The 22,746-nt window shown below is 37.8% G+C and overlaps 1 protein-coding gene across 3 annotated transcripts in view; it reads right to left on the bottom strand.

Annotated features, from left to right (window-relative positions):
- LOC121521920 (1-phosphatidylinositol 4,5-bisphosphate phosphodiesterase beta-4-like) overlaps positions 1-22,746 on the bottom strand; it is a 109,696-nt gene that overhangs the window by 45,463 nt on the left and 41,487 nt on the right. For 2 of the 3 annotated variants that reach the window (XM_041806129.1, XM_041806127.1), the window contains exons 4-5: positions 6,615-6,712; positions 362-442 (exon numbers count right to left, since the gene is read on the bottom strand). In XM_041806129.1, coding sequence (XP_041662063.1) covers positions 362-442; positions 6,615-6,698 — 165 coding nt within the window. In that variant the 5' untranslated portion in view covers positions 6,699-6,712. Of the gene's footprint in view, positions 1-361; positions 443-6,614; positions 6,713-21,672; positions 21,732-22,746 lie in introns of all 3 variants that reach the window. The other variant, XM_041806128.1, reaches the window with a different exon arrangement.

Raw genomic sequence — 22,746 nt, 5'->3', positions numbered from 1 at the left:
TATGATTCATTTACTTTATTTTACCATTCAAATACCTATTTTTCTGCCTAAGTTAGCTGCACAAATTGCAACTAAAGGAAAAAGGACAGCCTATATGCAGAAAGAAAATAAGCCAGTGCATCATATGTGCACACTCTTGTAAAATAATTACAGAGTGGGTTTGTGAAATTTAATACATGAGAACACGAGACCAAAAGTTACAGTTTCTGGGAGTTTTAGGTGCTAGCAGGGCACGGCTCTAAAAATGGACCAATAGAGAAAGATATGCTAATGTTTAATCATTGTTTTTAAAGAGAGACAAACCTACTGTCTCTTACAAGATACAATGATACACTTAGACAAAAAGATCTGAAGGGTGTACCTTTCCCTCACTCTTCCAGGTTATAAAGAAGCCATACTCGTCCACTCTCATCTGACAGTTGGGCTCAAACATGTATGGGTCCTGCAGAGGTGAAAAAAAAAGTTTAAAAGACAAGTGGGTCACATCATTCACAGGTTTTATTTGACATGAGGAGACATTACACAGCCAACCTGTTGAATACACAAAGAGCTTCACAACCAGACAAAGAAAATGTGGTGCTTATTCATTTCCTAAGATGAACCTGCTTTTCTTAGGGTGCTCGCAAAGCAAAAAAAAAAAAAAAAAAAAATACTCAGTGTGTACACACATGTAAACACGACTCAAGAAATGAAACCTATTCCTAAAGCAAACAAAAGTAGGGTGAATTTATGAAGTGGAATGCAAACATGATGGAGTTGGATCAAAGTGCTGTGCATTAGAGATGTCAAATAAACTGGTTTGATCTACATGTCTCTCTTTTTGTGTGCGTTTGAGCTGGCCCAGGTACTACGATGCTGTTGTATGATGTTCCAGTTGTTAATGTGCAAGCAACATACTTAATAGAAGTGTGGGAGCAGAAAATCAACAAAAACAGTCTGCTTACTTCAACTCCAACAACTTTGAATGAATCATCTGAGTGTTATTGTGTTTTTATTTTAAAATTACAATATCTAGGAAAGACAATGTGAGATGGAAGCTGGGTTAAGCAAGGTCAAAATAATATTCACAATAGGGGAGCAGCAAGACACTCACACATACTTCATCATTCATTAAGGATGTTTCCTCTGTGTAAATACAACTGAGCAGGCTTGTTATTTGGTTCCATCATGTTATCTAAAACCACTGTGAAAACAAATTAAAAACACAGTTTCCATTTAGGATGCATTGAGACTTTTCTAAGTGCTGTTAAAAGCTCTTTCATCTGAATTAGAACTGACAGAGGCTTCAGTTTCACATGCAGTGAAGAGGAGTCTTTGAAAGTGAAGATCCCAAATGAGCCCTGACTGTTAAAAACATGCAGCAGGCTTGTGTTACACCAAAGATGGCTTGTTCTTGTAAAGCTAAAAGGTTTATGGGAACACTCAGATTCTCTACACGCAAGGGAAAAATTAGCTGAAGGGCCGAACATCTCTGGAGGGAATCTGGATGGATAAAGAAACGTAGTTACGGTAACCCTGTGCCCTGCTACAAAAGTGTGCATTTATGTTGTTCAACTGGTCAAGCGTGGCTCAGCTTGTTACTTGGATGTGTCTGTTTATTGTTCCCTGTTTTACTCTGCCCTTCACAGTACACTTTTACACAGTAAAAACAATCCTAAAACCAAATAATGTTAAAAATGTGAAATAAAAACAGCTCAGAGAACATATAAATTCACAGTTACATACTTACTTATTAGCACGCAGATAAAGTACACTGATAATTTAAACCGCTATGCCTGCAGTAACTGTATTAAGTCTAGCCAAGTAACATAAATAATAAACATATTAACAGTGTAAAACCACTCAAGATAATTACACACACACAATTCTCTAAACTCAGCCATATAGTTGCCCTTGAGTACCTAACAAGCTGGTTAATGTGAGTCATTGGCTGGATGATGGGGCACAAGAAGTGCTGCATTGCTTCTCATTCTCTGGCTAAAAAAATCTGTACTGCTTAAGAAAAAATGCATGTTACTTGAAATCAGTGGGCATAACTCACCGATATCTTCCAAAGATTTTTCACAAATTTGTTCTTAAGAAGATCCTTCACAAAGTCTTTGGTAAATTAATTCACAATGCAGTTCTTAAACTGCAGCAAATTCTGCAGTTGTGTTCTTATATCGATCTATGCAATATCCTTATTAGCTAGAAGCTTGTAAACATATTTCCTTTTTAGCATAGCAAAACACCCTTTAGATGTCAGCATAACTGCATGAGACTGCAGGGCCATGTGCACTCACAGAAGTGGTGCCATTGTGCAGTAAACAGGTACAGTGCTTAACAAATTTATTAGACCACCCTAACCCTAACCAAAGTAAGGTTTATGCCAGAACTGCCCTAAATTAACAGCACCGGTAATTACCAAAATCATTTTGTATGTTTCTGCAATGGTTAATACACCAATATGGACAAGCTCTTTAACCCAAATGATATTTTTAATGCTAAAATATAATTGTTATTGTTATCCATGAATTTTCAAATGTACTGATTTACTAAAAAAAAAAAAAGAAAAAAAAAAAAATATAGTAAAGCACATTAATATTTCTTGGTGAATATGTCAAACTATAGTTAGTTACTTGCATTCCTGAACAGAAAAATTAGTTTCACTGGTTGAATGTTATGCCTGATTTATTTCTGACTTCTCAGAGAAGCCCAGTGAGCCAGCTCAAATTTGGGTGAATTCAGTTTGAAATTCCTCATTCCTGTTCAAAATGGTAAAACGTGGAGAGCTGACTGAGAATGAAAGAGTCTGCATTAAAGCACTTCATGATGCTGGATGGTCTCTGAGACAAATATGACAGCTGGTCTAATAAATTTGTTAAGCACTGTAAATCATGTGTTTATTCCTCTCCCAAATTGATACCTCTAACAACAGCAACACTGCAAGTGTGCTTACTTTGCAAAGCATCTTGGTTGGCCTATCAGGGGCTTAGAACTGCTGTGTGCTGCAGTCGCTTGATAGCAGAGGTGGAAAAAGTACCAGACTATCATTCTCAAGTAAAAGTACAGTTACTTTACTTAGTTAAGCAGATGTAGAAGTACTGGTCTATAAATTTACACAATTAAAAGTAAAAAGAAAATCATTTAAATTTCATTTAAAGTACTGAGTAGCTACTTTTGATTCGCCAGGGGATTTCTAGGTGAAATATAATATATCTTGATGTGCAGTAACAAAAAGGTAATACGGATCTTCAACCAGGTTTATTTTAAGGTGTGACTTAATGTAGAGTAAATACAACTTCTTTTTTGGGGTGAACAGTGGGAATTTTCTCTCTCTATGTACTACTGACCGTTATCTGTTGTGAAAACCTAACTATTGGCAATTTTCTTGTTGTTGGAAGAAATCTTGGGCCTCCATGTTTTGGCTTTGAGTTTTTTTAATTATTAGTTGATGCTTTTTAAAATGTAAATAATACAAACTACTATTTTCTCAAATAGATGAGGGACAGATAGTCTCGTTATTAAATAAGAAATTACGTTAATGCTATAATTCTTGACACTTATCTCAAAGTAGCCATAAAGTGGCTGGTAGACTTTGGAATACACAAGCCAAATTAGCAGGTAGATGAAAAGTTAATTTCCACCTCTGTTATCCATGTACTTATATGTGTCAAATATATATGTGGATATATGTATATGCATATAAATGTAATTGTACCATATGTGTATTATGCATTTACATTTGTACTTAGATTATTGTCCTTTTGTTTAAGTTTTGTTAATTTTGTTTATTTTGCTTTCATTGTAGATCCAAGGAACACTGGGGGTAGGATGGGGGAATATATTCTCACAGTATCTTGATGTCATCCCCACTGTTCCCTCTAAGGTGTTTTACTGTGCAATTTTGCACTGCTCTCCAGCTCTTTGAGCAGAAAGGAAAAAAGTTGCACACTCAAATATCCCTGGTGAGTTTTCCCTTTTATTTCTAATATGCTCTGTGAACAAAGGCGCAGTAATGCACAGGATAGCTGTATAGCCCAGGGCTTCTACCTCCATGGCAGGGCTTCATATTGACATGCGCCCAATGTGGGTGGATTCTGTGTGTTCGTCGTGCATCTTTGTGCAGACACATTTGCCTTTGTGCCATTCACACAGCGACGCAAACACTAATAGACTTCATCTTTAAAACCCTAAATTAAGGTGTTTTTTATTTCTTTTATTTTTCTTTTCACTAAGCAAGCTAGCTAAAGAGATAAATGTTTGCTTCTAATTTGGCGTCTCACAAGACTGTTGTGTTTTTCTTTGCCCTCATTAACAGTCTGTCAATAAAAGACTGTTCAGTCACCATGGAAACAAACCATCATCCAGATCTTCAGTGACTGATTTCTAATTAGTGAGACAATAAATGAAACACACACACCCCCTACAATCATGCACATACTGAAAGTCTATTGGCTTTTTGACTGATCACTGGGAATCTCACTGGCCTCGGACCTCTGCCTGTAAACTTGTCACAGAATTATCTGAAATATTTCAGTTTAGGACTGAAACGGATATGTTATTGGCAATCTATAGAGCACCTAAAGCTCCTTCTATTGTGCTATACAGAGGTTAAGTTAAGCGAGAAAGGTAAAGACAATGTAAAGACAAAAATGTCACTAGAAACGATCACAAAGTTTATGTGAAAGGGAGGTAAAGCTTGTAATACCACCACTCATTGTATTAGATTATAACTTAATTGCATGGACTTTGTTTCACTTTTTTCATTTCCAACTGGAAAAGATGTATTCAATGTAGCATCCAGAGATTCATGTAATCATAGAGGTCCTTTAAGATGCTTTAATTGCTCTGACAAGTAGGCAGGATCACACAAACACCGGTGCTAACACACCTGCACATTACCTGTCCGTACCATCTGTTACTCTAAGGGGTGTCACTCAGTGGAGAATGTCTTGTGTAAGAGATCCACGCTGTTTTGCGTTATTGTGTGCATGTGTATGGGGGGCTGATAAAGAGCATGTGTGACTGTGCGTGGACCCAGCAGAAGTCATTTTAATCGAAGCAGATGTCCCCTGCAGGCACTGTGTTTGCTGATCAACCGAGCTTCAACTATCTACACTCTAGAATACAAAAAGGATGTGCTTTAGTAAGACTACACAGGAGAGTAAGAGTTTGTATTGATACAAATGCCACTACTATCAAACAAAAACAGTAATTTATAATGATAAAATGATAAAATAATGATTAGTTGCAGTGTGAAGGGGGGTGGGGGTGTCTCCCAGGTGACATCTTATTTTAGCCATTAAGGTGATTGACACAGCTTGACCTTATTAAGATTCAGGCCAGTCCTAACCCTGTCCTGCCTCGGCCTGGCTCATATTCACAGCAGCAACACACTGAGGACTGTCTTCAGAGGCATGTCGGCCCAGTTTCATGGCTCTCTTTGACACGGCTGTGGATTTGACGATGCTTTTCCCTACGCTCTCTCCAGTTTTTCTTCTCTGCCTGACAGGGATCCTCCTCCCACCCACGGATGCCCGCATAAACGGAGAGGACTGAGGGGATTTCCTGGTGTGTGCAAGGGCGACTGTATTCCTGTGTTTGTGTGTGTGCGGGCATGTGTGTGACACACTTTGTCTTTGCTGGGTTTGTCCTAGCTAAGTGTCCTGATTAAGTTAGTCAGAGTGAACGTGGGCAAAAAGAGTAGAGGACAAACAGGGGGGTTGTATGACAATGGATAACAAATTAAGTTTACAGAAATTATAGAGCATGGTGATGTTTTCTGTGTAATTTTTGACTAAATTATATAGCAACTGGATCAAAGGGGTGTAACTGGGCAATAATTAAATCTATTTTTTTTTAATCTGTGTTTGAAGGGATTTATTATCTTGTTTTAGCAGTGCTCGTATTTGTTGGTGTTTGTCTTTTCCTAAAGCTCTTTCACTGTGTTCACTTGATGTATTTACTGATTCTCTGTTATTCTCTTGATTTATCTCCTTAATTGCATATCTCAGATATGCTTCTTGCTGTCCAGAGCTTCCTTTTTACACATTCCTCTGATTTTAATTACACAAAACATATAATAATCAACTAAACCAACAGATCCATAAGATGGAGTCTTTAATGGTCAATAAAAGCAAAAAATATATCCCTATCTGAGATCACATACAGATAATATCTTTTGGTCATTCTCAGGGCACTTACTGCAGACAAGCCGTCGCCATGCTGACACCTTTAAATGAGGCTGATGAATGTTGCCTGCTTACACCTACATCACTTACAACAATAACGCCAAATTAGGTCAGACAAAGCGCTGGGTTATGTGAGTGTATTTCTGTGTCCACTCTAATGACGGGGTGGTCATTAGGATGATAATAGGACAGAGAAAATAACCTTTCTTGGTACCAACAAGAGTTATGACAAAGTCATACACCTACAAAGCAGGTTAGATCTTCATATTTTCATTGCGGATTCATTAGACCAGGAGAAATCATGGCATGCCGTTGTATATAAGAAGGCAAAATAAACAGGTTAAAATGGTGTTCACTTGTACATTTGCATGCCTTTATTATTATTTCTGGTTTATCTGTCCTCAGCACCTCATTGCAAACAAAGAAATACTTCATTTTTACCTCATCAAACCTGTCAAAGGAGGCTCCTTCCTGCATGAACTCAGGCAGGTGCTTCTGCCAGTTGAACTCGTAGGACTTCGTCATGGCTGCTCACAAACCTGAAACAAACCACAAGAGAGGGAAAGACAGAGAGAGAGAGAGAGAGAGAGAGAGAGAGAGAGAGAGATAATTGTTTAAAAAAATACTTAACTTTTGGACAGTACACTGGCACTCTATTGTTTTATTGGTATTTTGATGTATTTATTTTATATTTGTTTGCTCGATGTGACCCAGGAGGTGCTTTGCTGTTTCATTGTGTCTGTAAGTCACATTAAGATGCTTAATTCCTTTAATATTGTGACTATAAAATACTCTTTTGGGGAGCTTTCTTAAATATCTTCTCTTGAGAGGTAGAATTACCAGTAACAAATAAGCAAAAAATAAAATGCAAGCAACCAGTGAGGTAAAATACAGGAGTAGGACTTAAATCATTAAGAAGGAATTTGAAAACATTAACAGTGTCTTTTGAAGTAGTGAGTTTCAGAAGGGTCGATGATGAATCGACACTATTACAAACAGGTTCTAGAAAAACTGAGAGAAAAAGTCTGAAGAAAGACACCACTATAGTGGAAAAATGGTTACATTCTTTATCAAGACAATGCTCTAGCTCACACTGTGCTCTCAAAAAAGCAGTTTCTGACCCAAAAACAAAATTTAATTTATTCACCTGATCTAGCACTGTGGACATTTTCCTTTTTCCTAGGGTCAAATCTGTGGTTAAAGGAACACGTTTGGAGTCTGTGTCAGAAGTTAAGAAGAAGAACGACAGATATTCTGAGACAACTGTCTGAAGAAGACCTACAGCACTGCTGTGATCAGTGGAAGACCTGAATGCAGCGATGTGTTGATGCAGAAGAGGAGATTGAAAGAGGTAGACACTGAGAAACGTTTATGCTAAATAAAACTGGATTATAGCATTAGTCTTCTTTTTTAATAGCCGTACCTCATATGTGATCACTTCTATGAAGAATATTCAGAGTGATTGTTATGACTGATAAATAAGAGGTCAGAAGGATGTTTTTTCCTTTAGTTTGAGCGCAGTGATTACATGAGCAATAAATCTTTTTATTTACAGGGTTAATCAACACTAACGTAAAATTAACTTTTCTGACAGTGTCTTTAACTTTGATTTCATTGCTGTGAATTCTGAGGAAAAAAACAAACAAGATTTTCAACTTAACGAAAATTATTTTTCCAAAAACAGATCCACCAATAAAACCGATTAATTGATTCAGTTATAGTCTTCAGCTCTACTGGCAACTAATGAATCCAAATGATAGAAAACAGCACAAATTAAATTCAGAACATTTGGCATTGGTTAGCAACCCAAGATGCATGTGAGGTTTAAATGGATCCACATCTCTCATATTCAGGTGACAGCAGATGATGGGAGACAGTAAAAGACTAGACTTCAAGTATCCCTCCCAGTTGTAATACCCCAACAGGTTTATAGAAAAATACTCTGTTTACTGACACAGTGTTGGGCAGAAGTCCATGGTTACATTTGTCTCCTACACATAATTTCTTTGAGGTTTTTGTTACTTTATGACAAAAAGCTGCAAACTAAGACTGTCTGTTAGCTACTGATGTGCATATTTGTGTCTCCATATATCTCTTTAAAATTCATCTAGTCTTATAACAATAAGCAGCACAGACATTCCCTTGGCAGACAGATATGGGCGTCTCTTTTTTAATAGACAATGATTTTAAACAAAGTCTGGACAATATTAAGGGCTAAAGCCTCTGACTAATGCATGATAGCATTAATGGGAATCTTACAAAGTAGAAACAAATCAGTCTCTGAGGTTATAAAATCCTTTTACAGGACTCGTTAGAGCAATCGTTTGATAATGCAGTTACTGGCAGCACAACAGCAGAACTTTGACAAATATCTTGCTTCTCAGTGTGGCTTTCCTTTCCAACAAAGCTTTTCAGCCTCAAAAATTCTCAGTGTGATGTATTAACTCACAAAACATTGCTTAGCTGCAATACAGATTCTACACTAGAAGAAATTCAGACCTTTGTAACTTGAATCACCAAAGTTGATGTGTCAGATTGGAGAAGAATTTGTTCACCAAAAAGTGAGTGAATAACCCCAGGGTGGTGTACAGCAACACAGGTTAGAGATAACTGACAAAGTCTCATGTTGGAGTTTACAACAAGTCTACAAAAATCTCTCAATTGGTCTAAGAGAGTCTGAATGTGTACTACACTCCTCTTAGCACACAAAAAATGAGTCAGGCTCAGTTCATGTGCTCCACCTGCACGTGCAGCACCATGCAAGATACCAGTTCAGGGAAGGGAGGGGGGTCTTTTCAGGAAACTGAAATATTGTTAATGACACCAACCAAATATAGGCTGTCCTGACGTCAGCCGCAAATGTGCCAGGCAAAACTGAGAACGTGACGAACTATGTATAGTCTGGGAGCTCAGCTGGTATTAAGTCATTATGGGAATACTGTGAGATGTGATTGAAGAAGATTTTTCAGCCTTAAGAGCTACAATAATAATCACAGACAGTTCATACTTTCTCTGTATGTACAAAAAAAAAAATCCCACATTATCAAAACAATAAGAAGTTTTCATAAGAAAGGCTGCAATTTAGACTCTAAAAATACCACAAAGGTGTAATGGAGGTGTGATTTAGGAGAGTTTTCACCACAGGTTTTACTGCTGAAAACAATTTTCAGTTTAGGTGACATTGGAGGGATAGAGAGCTTGCCTATGTGTGCAAGGATGCTGCAGTATAAGATGAGATTTCCACCACACACTGCATGCAGAAACTATCCATTTTTCTCCCAGGAATAAACTGAGGACACTGGGAGTTGATAGGCAGAAAGAAGCAGAGCAAGACACAGAAAACAATACACAAGCAGTGAGAAATAGTGAGGAACAGAGCATTAGTGGCTGGAAGACAGAAAAAGGCAAAGGCCAGAGGAAATAAAAAGCTGTGAATTCAAATACAAATATAAGAGCTGTAAGAGGAGTAAAGAGGTGAGAGAGAAAGGTGGAATAGAGAGATGAGAGGGTGAAGTGAGGAGATAAAACAGAACAGTGTTGGGCACAGAGAGATGGACAAGGTAGGCAGCTGTATGTGACAGAGGCTGAGTGGGGAGACAGGCGGGGGGACAGCGGGGAGATGTCTGTGTTTGATGTAGGGATCACAGATCAGAAACAACATCAACACACACTACAGAAAATCTACAAGCAGGATGGGCAAAAGAACACACCCGGCATGACAAATGCAGATGAAGAAAGGCTTTTCAGACGTCAGGAGGATGTTATTATAAAAACACAGAGTGATTCAAAGTGGCTGCACAATTAGACAGAAGCTAATAAGAGCTAATCTCATCCCAGTGTGCAGATTCATCAAGATATAATGGCTCCTGATTAGAGTGTCATAATTCTTCAGACCATGATTGGGTTTGAGATCAGATTGTATGGTCATAATTTGATTTGATTTGTACTTCTAGTGTTTTTCTAAATACTGAAAAGCATATACAAGTGAATATATTTGATTGCAAAGTGATTTTTATAATGAATATAACAATATGACTAATTTATAAAAGACTTGGGTGACTGTTTATTTCTCAGGGACACAGCTTTGAATAGATATTGCTGTAAGCACGCTTAATCAGCTGGACATATACAAATCAATACAAAAAGGTGAAACAATAACCTTGAAGTAAACTATCTCAAACACATCAAGCAGAACAGATGCGTATTGCAGAGCATGTATGCAGCATATTATGCTGATTATCACAGTTAACTTTTATATTGAGATATATTTAAATCAGATTAAACATGAAATGGTTGACATATGAAGAATTATAGGGACTGAACAATAAACTGTTTTGTAAATGTGATGTTGATGTGCGCATGCACAATAGTCACATCACAGGACAGGCAATGTTAGTCATGTGACCTGAAGCTCATCAGGCTGCCACTTCAGTGTTGTTGGATGAAAATCACAAGTTTTCTCATTTCTGTGATTTATCTTAAAATGTAAAGCACCATCAACGGTCAGGTTTTACTTGAGTCTTGTATTTTTACCACCTCATTTGACCACAGAGAAGCACAAACAAGAGAATGAGAATGATTCCACACCACATCCCAAAACAGTTGTTGTAGATAGCAAAACTGGAGTGTTATATCTCAGGGTTAAACATTTGTGAGTTTGACTACCTAAAGTAACTTTAACTCCATTTGCGGGGAAATGGGTTCTTTTAGCTCATGTTTCTGATGGATTATTGTTGTTTGATGGATAACTTCATTCATGGTGCAAATGTGAGGCACATTTGCACCATGAGTGAAGTTATCCAGTAAACATTGAGACTTAAGGTGATCCTTAAGGACACATAGCGAATCAGCATGCATTGCCTTGCTATGAGGTTGACTCTGCCTTTTTCTTGCCAGAGGAGACTCAACTTGCCACAGATTTTCTACTCATATTGTGAAATATTTATCACTTTAAAAGTGTAGTTTAGATATATGCAGTGTTGAACAATATAGACACTTTTCAAGTGTGTAGAACTCTTTATGAGTTAAATTAAAACTGTAAATGTTGCTGTGTATTTACCTTTATTGTGGAGGTGTAACTGTGCACAGGTCTGTTGGCGGCTCTGACATGCTGATTGTTCACTTGTATGTTCCAGGTGTGCGATGCAGTGTGTGATCATCAAACAAGTGATATAGTGAGCTTTCATTTAATCTTCTGTTACACTTAATGGGCTAATCAACTTTGAATGTCATTAGAAAATGTTGATGATTTTAAAGTAGCACAACAAAAAGTATATTTGTAAAGTTAATTAACAAACCAGTCACTCCATCCACCTGTTTTCTCTCTTCTCTTTTCCTCCTCCCCAATTAAGAAAATCTTATAATTGTTGGTTTAAAAATTAATTATTATACATGAAAAGGCAACATCTCGTTAATTTCCTTTATTATAAAAGCAATATGTCGCAAAAGGAAAACAATTGCAACATCAGCTTTATTTCTAATATCATTCAGCACTATAAAAAATGTTTTCTTCTGCCTGTTTATAGTCAGCTCTGTGCTTTGTACTGTAAAGCAGTCAACAGTTTTCAATTCTAAGGTTAATCACAGTATGCAAGGCTGCATGGCTGTCTTAAGGATGTTAACATAAGTTGCATACCACAATACTTGTTGAGATCTCTACATAACTGACTGAAAATTTGAGAGTAAATAAAATATGAAAGGACTTTTTTCACTTATACCTGTGTCAAGGACAGGATCATTTATATATTGTTGAAATTAATACTAACATATTTTGCTGTACCTTTTTTTCCAACATGAAATGATATCATTATTGTTATAAGAAAGCAGCTAGATGTTCAAGTCTCAAAGTGAGAGTGACTAAGAGGGAGCAAAGGGAAATCTTAGTAAGGATGCAACAAAGCATTGGTTTAACATCGATCAGCTGATTTGGGCCCTGTTGACAAACATCGGCCATAAGCCAAATAAGCATTTGGCATCACTGGCTGTTGAATCGAATTCGAGATTTTTACCAGGTAGAAGAAGTATTCTGTTGGGTAAACTCTGATCTATTATCATAGTCCCACACGAGAGGAAATTTTGGCATAGCAGGAGTCTTACACCAAAAGAAAAAAATGGCTATTGGCCATCTGCTAAATTGTTCTTTTAAATATTAGTAATGATATTGGTGCTAGTTTTCCAGACAGGTGCATCTCTAATTTTCAGATCTACTAAGGCTGGGCAATTAATCGCAAATTAGATTAAATCACAATATGGTCTGCTGCAATTTTAAAATTGCCGAAGGTGCAATATTTCTTTAATCTGAAATTTGTGTCAAAATACCAGTTTTTGCAGCAGAAATGTTACACATTACATATCATGCAATCATTCTAGTGGCATATTTTTAGTGTACAAAAAAATCCTATTTTCTTCATTTTTGTATGTTTTCTTGTTAAATATGAGAATTATGTAAAAATTGTCATTCTCTTTAATACAACATTTCAGATCCACTTTGCAAAACGAGTCAAAATCAATACAATTAAATTTTTATTTTCACAATTGTCAATATGCAATAAATATCTAATATCTAAACTAATACTGTGTTGGCTATAGTTTAGAATGAATTATTGCTTTTTTTGTTGGAAAATACATGAGATGAGGAATTTACGAAATAATCGCATATTAAATCGCAATCGCAATACTAGGTAAAAAAAAAAATCATAATTTGATTTTTTCCCAAATCATTCAGCCCTAAGCTCTACTGACCTTGTTTCTGTGGCCCTGTATTTCTATAAGTACAGCTGCTACCAGTGAGCTAAGCAGTCACATGTTAAAGGGGGTTTCTTTGTCAGATATCATCAATGAGAATAATAGATACCACTTTGATCAAAACTGAAAGCTAATTTTGATTATCTTTGGATTTAGATATGTTATCATGACACCTCTAGAGGCAGAGGTCAGGGTGGGTCATTACACCCAGTTATGTATGAAAAAGGATCTAACGTCATCAAACCCAGCCCTCCTCCATCTTTGTCGTCCTACCAGGGAACCACAATTCAGACACACATATCCTGTCATGGGAATGAAAACACAGATGCACATTTCCTGTGGAGATTGAGAACCAAAGCCAGGCAGTGTGCCAATGACACAATCCACAGAGAGATGGTGGGTGTAAATAGGCTGCACCCTGCGTTGATTATTAAATAACACTAAATCAAATCTGAGAGAAATGATCCATAATCCTAAATCAGATGCAGATAGGACAATCACATAGCTAATTTGAACTAATTGGGTTGTGCTGTCCTGTCTAATGGTAGCCTAGATCTTGCCACTCTCAACAGTATGCATTAGATAACATTCTCCTCAGCGGGATGAAATCTGTCCAATAGCGACACAGAACACTAAGGTTCTGTAAGGCCATGGCAGCACCCACACCGGGCCTGTGAGCTCCTGGACTTGTGAGCGTGCACGTGAGGAGCCGAGGGAAGCTAAAGGAGGCGAGCGAGGTCCGAGCCCCCTGTCCAACCCCTGACAATGAGATAATTACGATAGATAGGAGCCTCATGAGGCACACTGTTCCCAGCCTCCTCATCTAAAATGGCAGCTAGGGTAACACCCAGCGGTCCCACACCTCATAAACTAAAATTAGGCTACTGCTACATCAGTCAGCCAGTGGTGGAAGGGTTGACTAGGGACACGCTGAAATGGACGCAGATGAACAACACACACAGTGAGACGCATCAGATGAGGCTGGCACACTCACCAGAGCTCTTCTCAACTTAATACCTGGTGTGGATTATGCATTAAAAGGGCTCAAACGTTACAAATAACACATTTTGTAGCTTTGTCTAACAGAATGAAACTATGGAAACTGAGAGAGAATACAAGCCTTTTAAGTCAGACTGGCTTTCATGCCTCATTTGATCCCACAGAGCAAATCATCACCTGATGTTTTTGTGTTACCATCTCCATGCATTCATTCAAAATTCAACCTTATGCAACCGGTCAGAGCCAATGTTTTGAAAAATACCTCTCAAAAGCCATTTATTTATTGAAAATAAGGATCTCTGAAGGCTTATGAAAGAACTACATCTCTGAAATATCTTAAAATAATCTAGTATCACAAGAAGATCAGAGGATTTTCATATTCCAACAATAAAAGCACTCAGAGAGCGCAGACCTCCGCCATTAGCCCTACCTCCTAATAGTGAAGAATCCTTTAAAAACATTCCTGGATCCAGACAGTGATTCGGATCACTCCCAAAATGTAATTCGCCGATTACTCCTTCCCCGATGGGGTGGAGACTCTGTGAGGCAAAGCACTGGCTTCACTACATGTGAAAGTCATGGCAAAGGGTGAATATTCCACTGTTCCTCCCAGCATTGTGAGTATTCTCGCTATAGTTCGCTGTCTTTCGCTCGGACTCGTCTCCTCGACCAGGCATGCGTATTTCAAATTCCATAAACTCCAAAACTTTGGATAAGTTACTCATGTCCGCCATCTCCTGGTGTAAAGTGGCAACAGCGCAGCCCTATCTCCAAATAGTAAAGAATCCTTTAAAAAATTCCTGGATCCAGACAGTGATCCGGATCAGTCCCAAAATCTAATCAGTTCTTCCTTATACCATTTCTGACATTTCCTGAAAATTTCATGAAAATCCGTTCATGACTTTTTGAGTTATGTTGCTAACAAACAAACAAATGAACAAACGAACAAACAAACCCACCCGATCACATTACCTCCTTGGTGGAGGTAATAAATCAGACAAGTACTTATTCAGATTCACAGAAAACCTGAGCTAACATTTATGGGTTATAGAATACAGAAAATTCATTTTCTCTAGAACTTTCTACTTGAATACCTGCATATTTTATTTTACCTTTACGTGGTCTCAGTTTTGATGACTTTATAAGCCTTTTATTGATTTTATAAGTTGAGTGTTTCTCCTCAATGATCTTTCCAGTATAAATGAAAGTTTACTGAACGAATCACAATGTCATTGCAATAAAAACTCTCCATTATACAACATAATCATAAATCAAGGCTCTATCATGAGCATATCTCATCATTGCTCTCATACTTTGGATGCTTCCTTGACTGGGATGATAGCCAGAACACTGCAGTATGTATGTTCAGTAATTCATACATTCATTCGTTTATAGCCCTGATTTATAACAGCTAGAACACCAGAGATCAATCAAACATAAGCTGAAAGAAAGTCTTGTCATTTATGTCTAACTCAAACTATTTAAGGAATCCAAATTCCGCTTCAGCATAATGGTCCTCCAATGTTGTCCTTACATAGCCTCAGAAAGGGGGAAACAGGTTACTTTGCTCAGTGTCATACTTCATCTTGAACAGCTGGTGAGAGTTAGAGCATAAGATAAATGTTGCACATATAATGGTGTTGTTCTTGCAAGGCTGACAGTGATTGCCCAGGTGCTCTGTGTCTGACCATGTATGGTCTGACTGAAAAAATCCAAGTTACAGTTAAAGTGTTTGATCTAGGCTGCTACAGGAATTATTGGCTTCCCCTTCATCCATGCACACAAAGAATTGGAAGGGGATTTCTAACAGAGTTGACGTGTTGCTTAAGCACATCTTCAGATAAATACATTCTTTTGCCACCCTTTATATATGGGTCATTTTGCAATCCCATTACAATGGTCTGCTAATACCTCTGAGTGTGACCACAGACTTTTGGGGCTTTCAGTGCAGTCAGTGGAGTGATGAAGAACTTTAAGCCATGACTTTGTTTCTGCTCTATGTTTATAGTCCAACTAGCAACTTAAGAGACAAGAATGGAGATAAATTATTAGCTGCATCCCTTTAAAGACATTCATAAAAAGCTAAATCGTCATTGGATGACGGCAAATGGATTTTGGGATTGCATTAAGTAGATTGTGTTATTGCACTCTAAACAGACCACTTTCCCATGTATAGCCTTCTAACACATAAGAAAAATATACCACTCTTACAGAAAACCAAGCCAAAAAAAAAACACAACTTTTTGATGCCTTTCCATTCTGCATTTATAAGCAGAAAAAAATATTAACAAAGGCCACACTAAACTGACGTGTTGCAAACTCAACACTTGTAAAGTCCATGACTAGCATGTATTCAAAAAAAAATATGTGAATAAATAAAAACATACAGTGCCTATAAAAAGTATTCACTCGATGGATGTTTTACCCTTGTACCGATTTTGTAAATTGATCATGGGCAATATAATTTGGGTCTTCCGACAAAATAGAGTAACATAAAACATCTTTAATGTCAAAGCGAAAACAGATGTATACAAAGTAATGCCAATTATATGAAAATATGTAATGTAAAATAAGTGACAGCATAAATATTCACCCCCTTTAAAGGGACTGACCCAATTCAACAGAGGTCTAGACAATTGGTGCTTAGTCTCACAACTAGTGAAATGTGGATTACCTGAGTGCAGTGAATTTGTCTCAAGTGACCGTAGAATAAAGACACCGATGTCTGGAAGGTCCTGTTACTGGTTAATCAGTTTTCCTGGCTGCCATTACACTATGAAGACAAAAGAACACTCCACTCCAAGCAATTCAGAGATAGGCTATAAGTCAGGGGATGGATACAAAAAAGAAAAATCTTAGGCACTGAACATCCCCCGGAGTTCAGTTAAATCCATCATCAAGAAATGGAAGGAATATGAAATGTGTAAATCTGCCTAGATCAGTTTGTCCTCACAAGCTGAGTGACTGTGCAAGAGGGAAACTAGTGAGAGAGACCACCAAGACACCTATGACTGCTCTGGAGGAGTTACAAGCTCCAGCAGCTGAGATGGGAGAGACAACAACCGCTGCTAGGGTTCTTCACTAGTCAAAGTTTTATGGGAGAATGGCAAAGAGAAAGCCACTGTTGAAGAAAACTCGGCTCAAATTTGGACTTTAGTTCGCCAAAAGGTATGTGAAAGACTCCATGGTCAAGTGGAATAAAGTTCTTTGGTCTGATGAGACCAAAATGGTCCTTTTTGACCATCAGACAAGACCCTATGTTTGGCGATCACCAAACACTGCTCATCATCACAAACACAGCATCCCCACTGTAAAGCATGGTGGTGACAGCATCATGCTGTGGAGATGCTTCTCAGCAGCCAGCTCTGGAAGGCTTGTAGAGGATGAGGGTAAAATGAAGGAGTCAAATTGCAGTGTCCAGATGTGCAGGCCTGATGGAGACCTATCCACACTGACTCAGAGCTGTGATTACAGCCAAAGGTAACTCTACTAAATACTGACTTGAAGGGGGTGAATATTTATGCAGTCAATTATTTTACAATACATGTTTTTTGTATAACTGACATTACTTTGTAAAAATCTGTTTTCAGGTGTAAGTATTAAAAACACATTTAGGCTAAGACACACAGTTAGCATTTACCTTACTGTATTCAGGTATCCATTCTAACAATAGATGAAGTTTCACATCCTTTTTACCTTCCTTTAGAAGCGTCTATGTCTACTTCCTACTTCCATGACTTTCCATGAAATTAATGAGAAGTTGAAACTATGTCAAAGATACCACTGCTAATTACCATCAGACTGAAAACATGCTTTATTCACGAAGAGGATGAGTGGATTGCAGGAGAGATTGTAAGTGTAAATGGTCTGCACACAGATATATTTAGTTACTCATTAGACTTCATTTAAGGTCCCATGTGGCTGGACCTTTACTACTCTAAAGAACATAACTGAGTTACTTTAGTCACCCAAGATGTCAGCTGGAGCATTTGTGTATGGGTCAAATCAACAAAACCAAACTGTTGTAAAGCGGGTTCAAAAGAAGTTCTATTGAGCATGTTAGAACAATGTAGCATCAATTTCCCGATATTTTTCTCCCTTATCTAAAACCTGCAAACACAAAATAATTCACGAATAATAGGGCATCAAATTGCAAGATTCATCTTGTGTGACACAGTGGTACCACCCAAAGAAATCTCAGTTGGCCTCCAGTAATTTAACAGACAACATATGCAAACAAAAACAGTGACATGGAGAAACCACCTCCCATAGGGAAGTTTCATGGGGTTGACAAATAAAAAGAATGAGGCTTTGCAAAACTAGAGGGAGAAAAGGGCAATTGCTGGACATGAAAGACTGGACTAAAAGGGACAATGAACACTGTTATTATGCCTGACTTTGAACAATAGCAGCTGAAGCTCTCCATGCTTTGAAACATTTTTGGTAGCTGAGGTGCAGATTTTTTTTTTTGTAGAGGCTATTGAGTTGCTACTGTGAAAATATTTATATAGCGTTTCTAGATTTTAAATCCAGAATATCAAACATGTTTCACTGATTCTTCAAGATGTTCAGGAAAATAGCTGAACTATATATACTATGTATGTACCAATGACAAAAAAAACCCCACACAAATTCTAAAAGTATGCTCTTTGCATTCTTTCAAGGTGTAGATAATCATGATCACTTAGCTAATTGCTACTGTAATGTTAAAAATACCAAAGATTTTTGCTGTAAGATTACAGATTCTGAGTCACAAATCAATATTCAGTAAAAGGTAGAGTACACCAAAAGCTTAATTTAATAAATTGAGAAATGATGACATTAATGATGACTTGTTTTTCATGTACTGGCCATGCTTCCATATTGTTCTGCTATGGTTAGCCAACTCACTAAGATAGCTAGCTAGCTTAGGTTGTTAGTTAGGTAGACAGAGGGACAAAAATATGATAAATAGATAGCTAGAAATGTAAATAGAAAAAGAATAAAATCAAACTGCCAAATTGTATTGTTTTCACTGGTGTCACCTTCTAGCAGCTGCTCCAAACGTACCGTTAGAGTAGTTACAGATAAATAACAAACGAGAGAAAAAAAGGGCGGTAATTACATCATATGATCTTTACTCTCTCCTTAGCTTGGTTTTATTGCACATGAACATGCACTACAATCACATTACCGCCTCAAGGCTGTATCCTGGTCTGTAATTTACCCTGTACAGAGGACTGTCCTCATGTCATATCTGTTTGTCGAGGATATTTGTCTTGTCTTCCAGCTACATTAGTGAGTGAGGACACACAACATTGCACTAAAAAACTAAGTCAATGAACTGCAGAGCAATGACAAAAACATTGGACTAGATAATACTCTAATGGTTTTGTTGTAAACATTACATTACTTAGCTGTGCAACTAAAAGAAAAAGAGTTTCCTTTTTGTATCTCTAGGACATGAAAAATACCTGTGCAGACCATCTACACCATGTCTTAATGTTTTCTCTACATACCTGTGCTGATTCTTTGCTCTGTACCTCGTATAAATTCACTGTCACTAACAACAGGCATGCCTTCATATGGTGGTTTGTAAGCACTGACAAACACCTTTAAAACAGTTAACAAGACATGCCTTGTATGTTGATTCTGCTGCTAAATTCTGATAACTGATACACTGATAACTTCCATCATCCACAGACTTTTTGATGGATCACTAAACATTAGGTACAATTTTTTTGTGCATCATATTAAGCACACTGATCCTTTGCGATGCAAAGCTCCTCTTTGGCAGCCTTGTCAGTCAACATTTACAGACTGTGTGCTCAGAGCAAAACAGCATCGTTGTGCAGATCCGAGGTCAGATCCCAGTGAAGCCTGTCATTCAAACAAAGCTACCATGGTGGGTGTGCCTTTAAGAAAATGACATATGTATCTGCTGCACATCAGTGGCTTCACAGATCTCCTAGCAAAGGCTTAATGAAGTTGGGAGCATTAGGAAGAATTTAGTTTTGTTTACCTTTGAGATTAACATGAAGGCTTGAACACAAACAAGTTCATAATTCTACAGCTAACAAAACTGTATGAATGGATTTCAAGACTTGAAAAGATGTTTGCAACAGCCGTCTTTATTTATTTATTTTTTTTAAGATTTATTTTTGGGCTTTTTCATGCCTTTGATTTGATAGAGGAAAGACAGTGGATAGACTCAGAAACAGGGAAGAGAGTGGGGAGAGACATGCGGCAAAGTGCCACAGGTAGGATTCGAACCCGGGCCGCCTACGTACATGGGTAGCGCCTTAAACCACTCAACCAGCTGCGCTTCCAACAGCTGTCACTTTTGATGATTTATCATCTATTTATCTGCCAGTGTTCAATGCATTCTTGTACAATAACACTGACACTAACTAATATGGATGCATTCATATTTCTGCTGCATTACACCATATCCATGGGTGTCCATTCAATTCACTACCCTAAAATTCAAAACCATGATCTGCTCCATGCCTCGTCTTAGAGACACTTATAAATTTCACCACAGGGCTCAAGGTATCTTCATGTTAAATTTGTTATGCAGACAGGACGCTTGGCATTCGCACTTGATGAGCAAAGAGCAAAGAAGCATGATGCTAGATTTTTGTTGTTTTTGTTGAGGATGAGCAAAGAAAAGACTTCAGCTGACATATACATTTAAAAATAAATCATATGTTAGACTTCTAAGACCTTTTTCGGACCTACACTGAGAAAAATTCACTTTTTTTTACGCCTCAAATCATCAAAAATGAAAGGCATGTGAGATTGCTCAGTACACTAGACACAGGTGGAATTTTCTGATTTAATGTACTTTAATGAAATGTCAAATGGTACAGGGCAAAGACTTTTTTTCAAGTTTGATGGTTTTGGCACATTTAATGCCTCTATTCTATCAATTTGCGATATTGTGATATTAATGGCACGGTTAAGCAGTTTAGCCAAGCTGATTCTAAACAGGTAAGGGTGGACTGCATGAATTTTTAAGTAGGATGTGATAGCCCAGATGTTAGAGAGCTGGACTAGAGTTTACAACACAGCACAGAATGTTTTTATTCACAGCAAGTAGTATAAAATCAGAGAGGGGTCTGATAGTCCTCCACCAACAAATTTTGAGCATCCAACACCGAATTCCCTGAATTCTGTAGAATATTTATAAAACCATTTGTGGAGAAAATTCAGTTAGAAATACAAATAATCAAAAAGATCACTCAGACTTTGTGGCCTTAAATTTTAAATGTCAAGTTTAAGACTTTTAAGACTTTTCAAGGATCCGAGGGAACTCTCAACTCCACAAACCCATTTGTACATACAGTTGATATTTAGAGACAATATTAATTTTTAAAGCTTAAATCTGCCAATATTGATATCATAATAATCTGGCATCCCTACTTTTGTCTCCAGTCAATAGCCAGAATTCCGGCCCCAATTGATCATATCACAATTCAATTAGTTTAACTTGAATAAAAATCAATGAAAAATTTGCAAGACATGAGTTAGAGTTAGTGAGTAAAAGAGGAAAATGAAGCTTTAATTGTGTAAGATATGCAGATATCCAGCGTTTATATTCATATCTGACACAAAGCAAGTTAGTCCTGAATAGACTGACATGGTGTGTGCATTAACAAAACATCTCTGTTTGATGATGTTAAAGCAACTTTATCAAACTGGTGCAAACTATGCAACAAATCCACCACAAAGGAAGTGTTTGATGCAAGTTTCCTCTAAGACTTGAACATCCTACCTGCTGCACTTCCTGATCTTCTGATACCAACACTACACCTTAACACATCCGCCCCCTGCCTGCAGAAAAACCAAAGACAAAGTCTGTTTGAAAGTCAGCAAAATACCAACATGTCATATTACTTTTGTGCGTGCACTAATCCCTGCTGAGAAAACAGAGCCCCTAGAATGCGCGCACACACCTGCAGGGCTCTGGCACTGAGTATGATCGGCAGGGGGGAGGACTGGAGAAGAGTGAAAGGGAGGAAATGAGGAGAAACCTAGAGGCCGGAGGGGGACAAATCCTGCAGGTAGCACACAATGAAAAGGTTCATGGTAAGGTATGCTTCAGCAGCTTTGCTGCGTTGTTCTGTGAAGCATCTTATTGCTGTGATTTCTTTTGTAAATTTTAATGATGATGTTATTACTGTTCTGTTTAATCAAAAGAATACAAACTTCATGTTAGTTTTTTTACAGCAGCATTATGAACAATGTTGTAGATACTGGTGCATGTTTCCAGACTAAAAATAAGGAGGTAAAACCACAAAAGAAAACCACCTTAAGTCACCTGGTTTAGTTACACAGACTTTGTTGTAGCCTCTGGCACGACAGCCATCAACCAGGATACACACACACAAAAAGGACAAGCACGTGCACAGTATCCTGGAAGGAAACTTCAACAGGTTGCCCTTCTAAGGTGACGTTGATTTAAGACTGCAGACAGACTACAGCTGTGGCAGGGTTGTTCAATTGCATTACTATTATCAGATTAAACTCTGCCCCATCAGATAGAATCCAGTTAGCAGAAGGTTTCATGCTTTCCCGTATTTCGCTGCACACGTCAATCACACAACACTCATGCAGTGAGTCACAGAGAAATGCCATAAAATTGTGACTGTTTGCTTTGAATTCAAGCAGCCTTTAATCCAATAAGAGCCGCAGTGTTTGACAACACCAAGGAGCCCTCTGTTCTGCGAGCAAACAGCACATATGGCTTGGAAATCAATGCCACTACCACCTGCATCTGTTTTCATATTTCATTGAGTCATTAAACAGCCGCACGGTGTGAGAGGGGACAGTGATCGCTGAGTAAACA

The sequence above is a fragment of the Cheilinus undulatus genome, linkage group 14, assembly GCF_018320785.1.
Source record: "Cheilinus undulatus linkage group 14, ASM1832078v1, whole genome shotgun sequence".
Taxonomy (NCBI): Eukaryota; Metazoa; Chordata; class Actinopteri; order Labriformes; family Labridae; genus Cheilinus; species Cheilinus undulatus.
Note: the sequence above shows the minus strand (reverse complement) of the source record. Positions and strands in the feature narration are given on the sequence as shown.